Below are 16,322 nucleotides of genomic sequence, written 5' to 3'. Positions count from 1 at the left end.
TGTTTTAAAATAATCAAGGTAATTAACTCATACGAAGTACGTGCTTTCAAACTAGTAATAACAATAATAGAGTCCAAACAAAGTTTTCCTTCCAAATCTTACCATTGTAGGAAAGATTATAGTTTGTTCTATAGGAGGGAAAATAAATCCTCTCAATTCCCTCCTATATTTTGTATCCAAACAAAGGAAATTGAATCCCTCCCTTTCCCTCAATCCAAACGGACCCTAAGTGTGTCATTCTGTTGACAGCCCGACATAATTCTACATACTGTAATTATGTTTGGTTACAGTCTCGATATCACGATATGTATGACCCTAATTATGTTTGCTTACATAATTCTACATACTGGAAAGGTGCTATTAAAAATGAATGGGGTTAAATATGGCAGATATTTCTTATGGCTGTTCCACAATAATTTACAGTCCGTCTCTTGTTCCTGATTTCCTTAAACAGGATCAGAAGCTAAATATTACAACACACATACATTAGGGTGCAATACAGTAGATATCAAGATGATACTTTAGGCGAGTGATACTCGGCCCCGAATATCTCGACCTTAGACTTATTTGCCTGCCTTCAAGCTTGAGAGCAGCAGACACTGCTCACCATAAACATTTCTCAGACACCCTGCAACTTACTCCAACCATAGTCAGCGTACTGTATACCAACGAGGATGTGGCCACCTGAAATTGCAGAAACAATGCGAGATGTCAAGAGTTTGAAGCTTCAGCTAGTGACATCAGAATTAAGGTGCCGAAGAAGTAAGCACCGAATTACAATGCATTTGGTCGCCACGCCGAATACTATACAACAAGGGTTTTGAGTTTATGTGTGAAAACCATTTTTAACCGGTTTCCAAGATTTAGCAGTAACAACAGAAGCTCGGCCATGATGGCCTACATTGTGGCCGCAATAAGAAACATAGATATGAAAAAAAACATGGATGGACAGAGTTCAAGATCTCAACTTATTGCCCAACGACCAGTCTATCTTAGGGAATTTTGCATCATACCTGCTGCCTCGCGAATTAATCCAGTATGATCACTACCATTTATATAGAGATGTTTATCTTTTAAACTTATTGCCCAACAACCAGTCTATCTTCGTGAAAATTAATGAAATGTTAAATTACGACGTCGAAATCAAATTATTTTAATATGTATAAACTCACAATAAAGACAAGTTTTATTAAAAATAATAGTGAATAAAGTACGGAATAGAATCATAGATGGATGGTGGGCAAATGGGGCGGCTGTGGTTATAGATGTTCACCGATGGGGTGGATATGGTTTGGAAACTTCCACCCGCCATGTGTGGTGGCGAGGGTATGGATATGCATTTTTCTTGGTGGTTATGAAGCAGGGAAGCCTACATCCGCTCCCCCCCTGTTCGGTCCCATTGACGTATGACATCCCTAGGACTCTCTCCTACAGTATTTCTTTGTACTCGCATCACAAAATATCTTGGACAAAATCAATTAAGAAGCTTACTGATGAAATTTGTCTGGGCTGGTCTCTTCAATCACAAAGCTCATATTCAATTCTTCACCATCAGTTACTCTTAAGAACATTGAACTCCACAGATTTCCCAGCTTTCTCCCATATTGTCTCAAAAAACTAAAATCAAAATAACATACAAATAACTACCTTATGCTGGTCATCAAACGGGTAACAAATGCAAGTAACATATGATTACATAAACACGATTAGAATGACCACTGTAACAGAGTTCTCTTCTCTACTCCTCCACATAGAGTTCAATTTAAATAGTGGAATTTGATAGTATAATCACTATAATGGTATAACATTCCATCAGCAAAAGAACATCAATTAGTCTCCACAGCCACAACAACAAACCACTCCAAAACTGATTTGGGGTTGCTTTCAAGAACTGTTGTTGAAATTGTCGATCCAAAGTAAATAAACGAATAAGTTGGAAAAAAAAACTTCAGGCCAATATCCTATGCTCACTTTGTAAATTTGGTACTGGATCCTCTGGATCCTCCAGTAACTGGAGAGGATCTCAGTTGATTAAAAAGGAAAAAAGGAGCTGTGATTACCAACCATAAGAGACTTAGAGCAACTCTATCCCCCCAAACCCCACTGTTCCCGGTACATCTTTTCCTCATATTATAAACCAGGAACTAGTTTTGCGAAAATACATTGGGACGTTTGAAAATACCTGCAATTTACTCTTTACTTGTTTGTCATCTACTCTTATTATGACATCGTTGGTGCATATCCCAGAACAAAAAGCTGGAGAGTCTTCCTCAACCTGCAGCACACATAACCAACCTCAGAGTGACTAGATATTGCTAGTGCACAATTCTTGAAAACACAGAGAGTAGGATAAGATAAGTAAGCCCCATCACAATGACATACAAAAAAAAGCTTTTGTTACTTATCTTCAATCATAAACCATAGCACAATTAATATCAGAGTAATTTGAAAAAGTGCGCAGTAGATTTCACGTTTATTCAAGTCTCAGTTGGTTAGAGTCTAACTTTCAAAGTGCATAAGGGTCAATTCAAAGATTATTACGCCACTGCTCAAATGGAAAATATAAATAAATTAGGCAGTCTTTGTATATGCCTGTCCTTTTGGTCAAAACAGGAGTATGTCAAATCATGTGTTAAGAACTTAAAGACGGTATAAATGACAAAGCAAGAGTCCTAACACTCATAGTAGAAGTCTCAATGAGTACGCTTTTTTTGTTCTTTATATTAAGGAAAGTCTTATACAGCAGTTCTTCCCCTGAACTCCCTACAAAGAGTTTGATATTGTGAAGGTGAAAACAAGCTCAACTATCTACATGTGTTGGTAGAAATGCGAATTAAAATAGCTGAATTGAATAGTGGATGGGAAATATTACAAAAGAGTTTCATACATAAAAGGTCGATGACACAAATAACTGAACCATAAATCAGCATAGCAGTAAGGCAGATATCTAACCTTAGTTACAATTACAGCAGTGGATATATTTGGGAATCTGGTTATAAATTGGGCGAGAAATTCTAAATCGGCATCAGGCAGATTGAGAACTTCCATACCAAGAAAAGGGCGATGGAACTCCCTACACCAAAAACTTCACAAATAAATACATGCTAATGGTGAAAAGATATTATGATGTGTTAGTTTTCCACTCTTCTCATAGCCCCATTGCCACACTCATATAGAAAGAGGCGTCCTCCATGTACGAAAAGACACAAGGGGGGTGTCGGTACATGCAACTCACAATAAAAACTGCACTGGGAATTGCATCAGATAAGAACTACTTCAGAATAATAAGTACAGCTACATTAGTGCATCAACTGCTCTCTCGTCATAATCCAAAAGCAAAACATATAATGTATTTAGTTCCATTCTAGACAACAACAACAACATCAGAGCCTTAATCCCAAAATGATTTGGGGTCGGCTGACATGAATCATCCTTTAGAACCGTCCATAGGTGAACGCACACCTCAAAAAGCGAATAGAAAAGGGAAAATGAAAAACAAAAGGGGGAGCGAAAATGTAATGGAAAGTCAAGGTAAACTTACAGAGTTACAGGTTTTAAAATCGAATTTCGGATTTCTTTTATAAAAACTTAAAATTTAAATCGAGAGAAAAGATTAAAACGATTATGAAAACCGAAATAGAATTAAGGGTCCAGAATGCCTTAAAAGTAAACCAAGTAAAATATATAAGAAAGTAGTCGGCAAAAAAGTGTAATAAAGGAGAGAAGACTAGTAATGCATGGAAAGAATGTCGTCAAACTCAAGGTAGTTCCTTAAGAAATGATAATAATGTACATTATTAAGCTTACCTTCAAATATCTGTGATGCTCGGACTCTTCACCTGACCCTGAGGATCCGGTGGACAGGATCCGGACATGGATCCTTGACGGATCCATCTATGAGAAATCGGTGTGAGAGTGTTTTGTTTTTAACCTCTGTTTTGTACAGCAGCCCTATATCAGGTTTGATCTTGACATGAATTTAATGCTAATGAAGTCTTCATTCATGTTAAACATGAAGAAACTACTTTTCCTTTCTTTTCTTTGATTTTTTAACTAATAATCAATTTTTTCAGAAAAAAATAAAAATTAGCCGAGTCCAAATTTAAATTTGGATCCTCGTATCCGGGTCCTTGTTTTTGAGATTTCAAGGATCCGACACTCGGATCGGTACCCGTGTCGGATCCTCGTATCCAAGTCCGAGCATCACATCCTTCAATACAATTGTGGAATACCTATGCATAACACTTTAGAATCAAATGAGCAATGTGGCAAAAAAAAGCTAAACACTAGGGAAGTTATCTTTCTTACCAACTCAAATTCCGACAAGACGCAACAACAAAAAATGACAAATAACTAGATTAAAGTTTGGAATTGTAACACACACATGAAAATGAATCTAACTTACCCGGAACTTTTGTAATGACTCCACCATCTTAATACGATATTACTTGGTAAGAAGGAATATTTATTGAAAACGACTCCAATAACTTCTCCAGAAGCGTTGAGGGCTGGTCCCCCATCAAAACTCTACAACAAGGTAGATTATGAATATATTTAGTGGTTAATAATGTGTTATCCTGTGAGAATACTTTAGTAGCAATATTACTAAACTAGATAAAATAAGATGGTGCTACAGTAAAAACAAAAGACCGTGATGCTCCATTGTGCATGCGCCTCAAACAAACAGAATAGAAATTGCAGTGCTAAAAACCTAAAAGAACATGTAAAGTAAGCAACAACATATATCATGGAGGTACATGAAATCTAAATCATAAGGTTCTTCAAATTTTTCATACTTGATCTTTTAGATCAGAAACCAACTGGCAAAATTTAGCGTAAAACAGTCTCTGGTGATAAATGGCAAGGATTGAAAGGCTAAAAGCTGCAAGTTGAGAGCCAAAACATTGGAACTTGAGCACATGTTAGCATAATGTATAAAGGTAGTAAAGGTACAACACAAAGAATTCTAGTTTGACACATCCACATACACGTTGATATATCGTGAGTTACTTTTGTGATAAGTGAATTTTACATGAACATCTTAGTGCATTTCTAAGACATGTATAAACAAAGACAAATATCTTACAAGTTTATTATCGTTGCTCTTTATCTTGTAGAGTTCGTTGCATCCAAATTCCTTAGGGCAGCTTGAGCTGCGAACAAAGGAAGGGAACTATAAGCACTAGAGAGTACATACAGCAGGGATCCTAAACTATACCAGTAGTCTTAACCAGAAAAGAACATGGCATAGTGATACCTGAAAAAACGAGAAGCAGTATAAAGATCGTATGGATGGTCATGATGGCGCCAAACACAGAAAATCTTGGTTCCAAGGACAACCTTAAATAAATTGGAATGGGGTTGAAGCTGAAAAGCTGACAGCTCCCTCGACTGAAACCGATGGAATGGGTCAATAGATAAGACATCATCTATGGCCTTAAAGGTTAGGGCTTGAAGTTGAGACCTGGATTTGAAGGTAATAAGAGCGAGATTATAGTGAAAATCACAAGCCAACAGTTTAGCCTTGTATAATACTTCGGTTGACCCAAAAACATCAATCTGCCGAACCACAATAATAAAAAAGCGAATCAACAGCTGGTAAAAGTATTGTTTACCGTTTTATTCCTTTCTAATTTCAAACCAAAGGTGAGCAAATGATTGGAATACGGAAGAAACACAAAAGCAAGAGGGAGCAGAAGGGAGGAAGGTGACCTTAATAGTATTAAGGGGAACATCATTAGGACGCTTAAATAGAGAAGCAGGAGCTAAAACTGTACATAAATATCGACTACGACTACGAAGACTACTAGTACTCTGTTTAGCAGAAGAAGAACAAGTATTGCATTCAATGATGAATCCGGATCCACAAAAGATGAATTCCTTTGGCGGCGGCAGAATCTCAGCATATCCAGTGATCTTCCCAATCATCTCCGCTAACATACACATACATATATGCATAAAATAGAAAGAAACTTGAACTCAGTTCATAAATTTGAGGATTTAGTCCCTTTTAACAAAGAATGAAAAGGTAAATAAATGAATACAAGGACAAACCAGGAACATCATGAGAAACAATGCTGACAATACCATCCGAAGCTCTCGCAACCGAAACTTTGAGGGAATGTGGACTTAACTCCGGCCAGTCTTCGCGTGATCGTTTGCGATCCATCCCCAATCAACCACCGCTTTTCGCTGATACTAGTACTACAGGGACGCCCTGAATTAACACGACTCGGATGTTTGTTGTTGCAGACTTATAATAGTTCGGCCCGAATCCTTGTTAAGTGTTAACTCGAATTGACCCGACCCGTTTTCCAAGTCTAAGATTCATGAGTCCGTTAAGCCGGTTGGGTCAAATTATGTTCTTATTTTTCGATTAAATTGTTTCTCGATTGTTTAATTGAAATGTTTTTTTTATAGGAATGACAATTTGGATAATTTATTAAAATTACAGAAAATTCACGTGGTATTCAACTTTTTAAATTTGTGCACAAGATATTTTTGTGATTTGATTTTCAAGTACAACGTGCCCTTTTTATCGTTCCTAAAATTTTCAATTGAGCATAAATCATAGACTAAAAATCGGAATTGACTAATTTTTTTTTTTTTCAAATTCATTGCCTCTTCGAGATATATAAATTGATAAAAGAAAAATGGTCATTCGGAAATTTAAGATCGAATATATGGTTGATTTGAGATTTTCGTTAACAAAAAATCCTATAAAATGTCAATCGACAATTTTTTTTTTCCTTAAATCATAAATTATGACGACATAATCATTTTAGGGGGAAAAAAATTGGTCAATTCTGAATTTCGGTCTATGAATTATGCGCAATTGAGTTTTATATAGCGACAAAAAGGACAAGTTGTGAATGAAAATCAAACATGAAGGGTATCATGTACACAAACTTAAAAAGTTGTATGTCACGTGCAAAATGACAAAGTTCGAGGGTTCATGTGAATTTCCCGTTAAAATTATCGACGATTTAAAGTAATTTGTCAACGATCTTTGGTAACTTATTAAACGTATGGCCCAACAAAGGTGTCATGAGTCCTCGTGACCTCTTTAGTGATAAATCCACCTTCTGATATGGGTTGCAAGAGGAAGCCCAACTTTTCAATACTACGTCGGTTTCAATGATATGTTTATATTTTCTTTATTTTGTAAGAGGAAAATAGAGAAAAAGTAAACATATCACTGGAACGGAGTGACTAGACAGTGATGTTTTTCGTGAATAATAAGCAAGATTGTAAGAGGCACTATTATTGCACCAACTTCTCAAATTCGAAATTATTGTGTGTGGAATAATCTTAAATAATGGTAATATAGAAACTCAATAGAAGCTGCGATTACGACTCATTACTAGCTTTAGCTAAATGATTGATCATGTGTTAGTAACTTAGTAACATGTCACCTTTTTCTTCCAATTCATTATGGCTTGCTCAATTTTGTTTATGTCACCATCTGTCTTGACTTTATTCTTTTTCCTTAAATCGATATTGCGAGGCTTCGGTGAATAAGAGTCAGGGGAGGTCCAAAGGCTGTGCAATTAGGTTCATAGCATAGGGGCCCAAGGGAAAATAGGGCCCCAAAATCTAAAAGCTCAATTCATAACATTAAATGAAAATGATTTTGGCTTTTTTCCTCCTTGTGGACTACTTCTGTAAAGTCACTACTCTACACTCCACAGCATCTTTGTTTACCCAAAACACACGTGCATCCCCATTTCCCATCAATAGGCAGTTTTTTTTTTAAAATTTATTTATTTATTTAAGTGGATCACAGAAAAGTATATTTTTTTACCTTTCTCAGTTCTCGGTTCTTTTGTTATAGCTCCATCTTTTAATTTCTTTTATTTATATTACTCTTTATATTTATATTAAATTATTAATTATTGTGTGAGACATTTTTATTCTATAAAAGACAAGATATTTATTACAAATAAACAAATATGAAGTACTGTATATTTTATAAAAGTGAATCGTCTCATGATATGAATTATGAAACGGTCTTATTTATATAATCTGTGTTTTAAGTATATGCCTAAAATAAATCATAGCAATTTTTTTTTTCATATATGTTAACCTTTCCTTTTTTCTCAAATTTTTATTTTTAATAGTTTTCGTTTAGGGTCTCAAGTAAATGACAATTAATTGTTATGGGGCATCAACCTAAGAATCGGAACAGGGCCTCCCGAATTCACCGCCCGCCCCTGATAAGAGTAAATCGCGGTTTTCCTCAACCCTAGTTGCACCTTGCCCCCAAAAGTATATATATAAAGGGGTATCATAAAGTGATCCCTCAATAAATTTGTGAGAGACCGCTCTCCAAAGTTTTAGTGATCATTTATCTAAAGTAGTTCACAATTCTAACAAATCATGCGAGGATATGTATTCTGAGAATAGATAAAGTATCAACTATTCTTTTGCAATTATTTATTTATCTTTTTTAATTTATTCTTTGTGAGTGATATTTTAATAATATAAATTACAAACAAATTATCGAGAAGGAAGAAGGATCATTCAATCCACCTTCTACATGAAATACATTCTCTGTATTCCACTCTTGCAACTTTGACAAAGCCTTTATAAAGTAGACAACACACATTCAAATAAAATCTAAACATCTTACTTTAATATAGCGCAGCTTTGCCAAACGTTAAATCATTAAGCTTTTTTAACCAATTAATTACGAGTAATAAAAAATTCTAGCATTATTTATTAGAGTGATTATTTTACAATTTATATGCATGTACTCTCTTCGACTCATCCGATTATTTACACTTTCATTCTTTTATACGGAGTAAGAAACTGTGTAATAAACGGTGCAAATGCTACTACAATATTCAAGTAATAAGTAATAATACAATCAGGAATGTCACTATATCATATAACGATTTTATTGAGTTTGTATAATAGTGCCTATACATTCGATTAGCATGTGAGACTTGAAGACTTGATGTACGTAAATCATAATATGGCCCACAAGAATTTCTAAGAATTTATTAGACGTATTATCATAAAACAATACTCATTGTCACCAACAAAAACAAATATATAAAAAACAATAAATTTATAGATCACAACTAGCTAGCAAACGCGGCAACTCCAACTATGTAACATGATATGATAAGTTAACCAACACCATCCACTTTCTTTCTTTCCTTTTTTTTTGTTTTTTTGCTTTTATCAGATTTTTTTAACGCATGTCCTAAAAATATACTCGTACACTAAGAAACTGAATATAGAAGTTTTAAAGATAATCTCATGAAAAATCCAGATATAAACTCACTATTATCATATTAGTGAAAATGTCTTTTAAATCTTTCTATATTTAGCTTATTAATAAGAATAATAGCCCTTCAAACACACATTAGAAAAACCGTTATTTCTTTACAAATAACATAATCAAATTCACTTATTATCAACTTTATCTTCATATAATATAAGGAGTAACTCATTATTTTAGTACAAGTTGACTTGCATTATAATTCCCCTCCTATATATATATACACCACCCATCTTTTCCCTCCTCCCTCATTCATTACATTCAAATTATTCCAACCACATTTATATCATCTTAGTTATTATCGAGATTATAAGAGTAAGACTGCATACATTCAACTATCACGACTCAATAATGGGAAATTACGCATCGTGTACATTAGGAGGAGCACACGAAAAACACAAGAGAGCGGCAAGAGTAATATTTCCATCAGGGGAAATCAAGCAATTTAATCAACCTACAAAAGCAGCAGAGCTCATGTTAGAAATTCCGAATTATTTCTTAGTAAATTCCACGTCATTGCAAATGGGGAGAAGAATTACCGCGTTAAATGCTGACGAGGATCTCGAGATTGGTGACGTGTATGTCATGTTATCCATGCAAAGGGTAAATTCTTTTGTTACTGCTGCTGACATGGCAGCTCTTTACCTAGCTGCTAAGCGTGGTAGTGGTGGTAGGGCCGGTAAGGTGAGGGTGGTCCCGGCGTGTGGTGGTGAATGTTGAAGTATGAGACTTTTAGTGTATTCTAGAAGTTTCCGGAATATTCTAGACTTAACCGGAATGTCCTGGAATAATGTAGAAACAACTAGAAGAGTCTAGAAGAGTCTAGAAGGATCTAGAAGAGTCATGTATGTTCTAGGTTTATGTAGAACAACCTAGAACCTTCTAGACGTATGTATAAGTGGTAAGGAACTCTAGAGAGTTCCGTGTCTAGGCCACTCTAGAATGTCCTATTCTAGAGTGTTCTTAGGATGTATGAGAAGGAGGAGGAGCTCTATAAATAGAGGACCTCCCCTCCCATTTCATGTATCCAACAAATTCACAACAAATCAATACACAAACTAATTCCTTCAAACTAAACTCCAACTAATCAACCTACAAATTAATCAACTAAACAAACAACTAACCTCCACTCTACCTCCTATACTCCCCCATACACCAACAAGTGGTATCAAGAGCTCTAAAGATCTTAGGGCAACAAAATAAAACTATGGCTTCCGCATCAAACACTGCATTGCCCGCTCCTCTAGATTTTCTAGATTTATTTAGAGGAGAAAATTATGACCATTGGTGCATTAAAATGAAGCTCTTCTTAAGAGCAAATGCACTATGGGAGATAGTGGAAAATGGTCCCCAAAAACAACAAGAAGGTGTTCCAACCACCGAAGCCACCTTAAAGAAAATAAAAGAGGATGAAATAAATGACGCCAAAGCCCTGTGTTTCATCTTTGATACCGTTTCGGAGATCATTTTTCCAAAAATAATGTGGGCTTCTACCGCAAAAGAAGCATGGGATATACTCCAAAAAGAATTCTATGGTGATGAAAGGATAAGGGCATTACGTCTTATTGCCTTAAGAAAACATTTCGAAAATTTGAAAATGGGGGAGAATGAAGACATAAAAACCTACACTTGGAGAGTAATGGAGACAGTTAACCAAATGAAAATATATGGTGAAGATGTCACTGATACGAGGATTGTGCAGAAAATTCTCGTAACTTTGCCAAAAAAGTTCGACATGATTGTCAATGTTTTTGAAGAATCAAGAGATCTATCAAAGCTCACCATGACAGAGCTAGTTGGATCTTTACACGCCCATGATGATCAGAAATTGATGAAGACTCAAGAATCTTCTTACGAAGATGCAATCTGGAATTGGGAAGAAAAGAGGGTAGAAGGAAATGTGCCCCTAATCCCTGATCATCCACAACATTCAGACGGTGATGTTGGCACAACTAACAACAATGATCTTCCTACACCTCCATCAACTCCTAATACACCTTCTCTATCCTCAAATGACAATTCAGAGAATGCTACGGGAGCACAAGGTAAGAAAAATCTTTCTGAAATTTATGCAGAATGTCCCGCCATTCAGCAGAATGCAGAAGAGTGCGAGAGATGCTACTTCACTTCTGAGGAGCCAAAAGACTTTGATGAGACTTACAAACACAAGAAGTTGCAAGAACCTATGGAGAAGGAGATAAGCATGCTAAAGGAATTGGTTGACAAGCCAAGAGATCGAAAGGTAATTGGTGTAAAATGGGTTTATAAAACTAAGTTGAATCCTAATGGCTCTATCAACAAGCACACAACAAGAATGATCGGCAAAGGATATTCCCAACAAGATGGAATTCACTACGAAGATACATTTGCTCCAGTTGTTCGTCATGCTACCAGCTCGAGGAGGAGACGTACATCGAGCAACCTCCGAGTATGGCGTTACAAAAGAAAAAAGAAAAAGAAGAGGAATGATCAAGCTAAGTGTTACACCAAAAGTCTCAAGGAGGAGTGTTGAAGTATGAGACTTTTAGTGTATTCTAGAAGTTTCCGGAATATTCTAGACTTAACCGGAATGTCCTGGAATAATGTAGAAACAACTAGAAGAGTCTAGAAGAGTCTAGAAGGATCTAGAAGAGTCATGTATGTTCTAGGTTTATGTAGAACAACCTAGAACCTTCTAGACGTATGTATAAGTGGTAAGGAACTCTAGAGAGTTCCGTGTCTAGGCCACTCTAGAATGTCCTATTCTAGAGTGTTCTTAGGATGTATGAGAAGGAGGAGGAGCTCTATAAATAGAGGACCTCCCCTCCCATTTCATGTATCCAACAAATTCACAACAAATCAATACACAAACTAATTCCTTCAAACTAAACTCCAACTAATCAACCTACAAATTAATCAACTAAACAAACAACTAACCTCCACTCTACCTCCTATACTCCCCCATACACCAACAGAAGTCAAGGAGGTTGGAATGGTGGCGCGTGAGAAAAATGGGTTTGAGAAGAAGGCGGTATTGGAAGGAGTTGAGGAGGAGTTGTTGTCAGAGTTACAACATAGGAAGTCGGTTTGCCGGTCTAAGAAACCTTTGCTTGAGACAATTGTTGAAGAACCGGGTTCACGCTAAGCGTTTTTGTTGAAGTTACTCTCGCTTCATGTCAGTCAATTGTTTATTTGAGACGGAGAAATTTAAGTAATTTGCTGGTTCGAAGCTAAATCTCTCTTGTTGATTTTTAGAAAAAGAGGGGGATTTATTATGATTTTTTATTTGATTAAACAAAAGGGAAAATTGTTTTAAATTGGTATAATCATTCTTGTAATGCACTCTATATTTGGTGCTTTTTTTTTTGTATGGGAGGTGAGAATCACCTTGTCATATTTTTTCTAAGTATGGAATGCAATAAAAAGAATGATATATATGGATTACTACAATCATTTGTTGTTTCTATTTGTTTTTGATGATGTTTAGATTCGAACTTTGTTTATAAGGAGACGAAAATGTGTCTTTGAAGAAATGATAAATAAGGAGTGATGCAACTTGCAAAAACTCTAATGTAAAGTTGTACTTTGCGGATTTTCTAACGTTTGTTATAAGATTAAGGGTTTACAATAAGAATCTAAATGTTGAAATGTAACTCTATTTTTACTACTCTGTATTACTAATATAATTATCAAATAATACTTTGAAGTATTATGTGATCAATTTTACTTAAAATAAAAGTTTGTAACTAACTATTTGATTTTATCTGTTGTATTATTTTCAAAATAAAAAAAATTAGAGATATATACGATGGAGTTTGAAATTTTTACTACTCCGTATAAGTTTGAAAACAACATTTTACGGTATAATCTTTAAAGTTCTTGTGGAAACGATTTCTTGACTCCTCAGTACGGACTACGGAGTATCATACAACAAAAATATGGGGTGATTATTACGAGTTTTTTCAGGTCGTGTCATTTTCAGAATAGTGAAATGAAATTCATTGATAATAAGTAAGCTTAATTCTTCGATTGAATCATTGGCACTTCACAAGATAATATTCCCATAGAACGTATTATATTAAATGTTCTTCATAAATAAGCAAGAGTATATTGTAAGAGGCACCAACTTCTTAATTGTGGAATTATTGTGTGTTGAATTTTAAATTATGCGACGTAGAAACTCAATGGAAGCTACGATTATGACTCTTCAATGGCTTTTGCTAAGTGATTGATCATGTGTTAGTAACATGTCACCTTTTTTTTCCAAATCATTATGGGTTGCTCAATTTTGTTATGTGACGATTTGTCATAAGTTTTTTTTTTAATCGATATTGTGTGGCTTCTGTTCAATTGGTGAATAAGAGTAAATCAACGGTTTTCTTTAACCCTAGTTGCACCTTCGTAATAGGATATAAATATAATAGTTGGGCTACAATCATCATCTTAAGGTTTTGGTTGAGATGGTTCATTTCACATGGTATCAGAGCCAGCGTGACCAAAGGTCACAGGTGAAATTTCAGCACACGGTACGAAAAAGTATGTGCACTAATCACTCTTCAAGCCTAATGAGCATTCGAGTAAGGGAGCGTAACTGCGTAATAGGATATAAATGTAATAGTCCCTCCAAACATACAATGTTATTCAAAATCGGGATCAATCACGTTGTCTTAAGTAAGTAAGCTTAGTTTATGATTCTAACAAGTCGTGCCAGGATATTCTGAGATTATGATGAGTATTAGCTCATTACTATTACAGTTAGTCTTGCTGAAGACGGGTCGGAGCAAATGACAGGTAATGCCACTCACAAAACGGATAAGGGGGACAAGGTGGGGGCACCCCGCACCCCCATGTGCTTCCCTCTCTCCTCTATTTGGGTCATTTGTGAGAGAAAATAGTATCCGTCACTCCAAAGTGACGGATACGTGCCGTCACAAATGAGATTTTGTGTTACTATTATTACTAGCCACCTTTAATTTAACGTGTAAGAGAGGGATACATTTAACGTACATGAAGAACTACATTCTCTGTATTACACTCTTGCAACTTTGACAAAGCCTTTTATAAGGTAGACACCACATATTCAAAATCTACACATCTTACTTTAATAGCGCAAAAGTTAAATCATTAAGCTTTTCTAACTAATACTCCTTCGGTTTCGTTCAACGTCATTTGGTTTTGCCACAAAAACTAAGAAAAGAGGAAGGAGTCAATTACTAAATGACAAGTGAATCAAATTGAATGTAAATGATCAATTTGCTCATCAATTATGCAAGTTCATTCTTAAGAAAGGATAACAATTGACTGAGACAGCCCAAAATGGGATAAGACAACAAATGATCAGACAGAAGCTATGATTTTATACGAAGCATTTTTTTATGTGCGAATGTGAATTCCAAAAGTAAACAATACTATTTATTTTGTTAAATACTCCCTCCCATTGAAAACAAAGTTAACATAAACTCACTTTTTGTAAGGGAAAAAGTGAGTTCATGTTACCTTTAGTCTGGATGGGACTTGGGAGGGAGTATTTGATAACAACAAATGTTTAAAAAATAAAACCATATACACCCTCCAATTTCTTATTATCTCCCCTCTTACTTTTTTTCACACAAGTATGATTATCTTCTCTCTTTCCTTTTTTTGGTAAGTTTCATTTATTTTTTTATTAATTTATCTCTCCTAAAAAATCAACAACTCCCATTACTTTATATATTCTTTATTCTTTATTCATTTTTTATTATTTTCTCTCTCGTATAATTTCACAACTTACAATACTTTATTCCTTCTTTCTTCCCTTTTCTTATTTTTTGTGCCCAAAAAAAAGGGGAAGATAATAGGAAATTGGAGGGATGAGTAATAATTTGCACAGTTGTAAAACAACTTACCGTAATTCCTAATAATACAATCGAGAACCGTTATCATATTATAAACCGATTTTATTTGAGTTTCTATAAGGGCAATATCAATGGTTATAGTTCCATATTACATTTTTTCATCGACACATCATCACAAATCATTAATTATAAAACTTTTTAATTATCTTTAATGGTAAAAGTTTCATACTTTTTAATTTATGTGATCCCTTCTTTTCCTCTCCTTCTCCTAATATGAGACTCGTTTTCACTTTAAAAATCGGTTCATATATAAAAAAAACTCTTTATTTTATAGCTCAATGGTTAAGAAGCTCACTAAATAAAGACAAACTTCAAGACTCAACTTAAGACTTTGTCAAGACTAGAGTAATGTATTGGTAGTATTGCTTGAGTAAGTCTTTTCTTATTAAGACTTACCAAAGTATTGTGTCAAGACTACCAATAATCTTACCCTAAGATTATTGGTAGTCTTGAGTCAAGACTTTGTTAAGTTGGGTAAAATTATTGGTAGTCTTGAGTCGTGACTTTGTTAAGTTTTAAGACAAGACTCACTCAAGACTACGAATAATCTACCTGCTAAGTCTTAACAAAGTTTTAAGACTTTGGGTGAGTCTTGACCCCACTTTCAAAGAAAATTATCCAATGAGAGATCTCATCATGTCAATTTTTTTTTAAGTTTGTAAAAAGGAGTGAAATGGAAAAGTAGAGTTTAAGGCTAGGTGAGTCTGACTAATAATATATAAAGTCTACGGTGAGTCTGAGATAAGTCTGAGTAATATAAAAATAATAAAAATTAGTAAAAAGAAGATATAACAAAGTTTTAAGACTTTAGTGAATCTGACTGATAATTTCACACATCTATTGTATATATATATATATGGACATCATAATATGGCCCACAAGAATTTCTAAGAATTTAGACGTATTACCATAAATCAATAATTGTCACCAACAAAAACAAATATATAGAAAACACAAGAAATTGATAGATCACAACTAGCTAGCAAACGCGGCAACTCCAACTATATGTAACATGATAATATAACCAACACCGCCATCCACTTTCTTTCCTTCCTTTTTTTTCTTTCCTTATTTCATTATACGAAGTATATCACATAAAATAATTCATTTGTCAACTTTATCTTCAATATAATAGACTCATTATTTAATTACAAATTGAC

At 34.8% G+C, this 16,322-nt stretch overlaps 2 protein-coding genes across 2 annotated transcripts; one reads left to right on the top strand and one right to left on the bottom strand.

The window, feature by feature from the left end:
* Window positions 1–345: 345 nt before the first annotated feature.
* LOC141612495 (uncharacterized) lies at window positions 346–6,251 on the bottom strand. The gene is made up of 9 exons (XM_074431290.1): window positions 6,055–6,251; window positions 5,713–5,933; window positions 5,258–5,559; window positions 5,087–5,153; window positions 4,406–4,527; window positions 2,953–3,073; window positions 2,183–2,275; window positions 1,492–1,617; window positions 346–684 (listed from the first exon to the last, which is right to left on the bottom strand). Exons 1-8 carry the CDS (start codon window positions 6,167–6,169, stop codon window positions 1,552–1,554), a joined length of 1,107 nt encoding a protein of 368 aa, XP_074287391.1. The 5' UTR covers window positions 6,170–6,251; the 3' UTR covers window positions 346–684; window positions 1,492–1,551.
* A 3,389-nt stretch (window positions 6,252–9,640) lies between these two features.
* LOC141614771 (uncharacterized) lies at window positions 9,641–10,009 on the top strand. The gene has a single exon (XM_074433518.1). It carries the CDS (start codon window positions 9,641–9,643, stop codon window positions 10,007–10,009), a length of 369 nt encoding a protein of 122 aa, XP_074289619.1.
* Window positions 10,010–16,322: the final 6,313 nt, after the last annotated feature.

Source organism: Silene latifolia, chromosome 11, assembly GCF_048544455.1.
Source record: "Silene latifolia isolate original U9 population chromosome 11, ASM4854445v1, whole genome shotgun sequence".
Classification (NCBI taxonomy): Eukaryota; Viridiplantae; Streptophyta; class Magnoliopsida; order Caryophyllales; family Caryophyllaceae; genus Silene; species Silene latifolia.
This window is presented reverse-complemented; position numbering and strand designations above follow the sequence as displayed.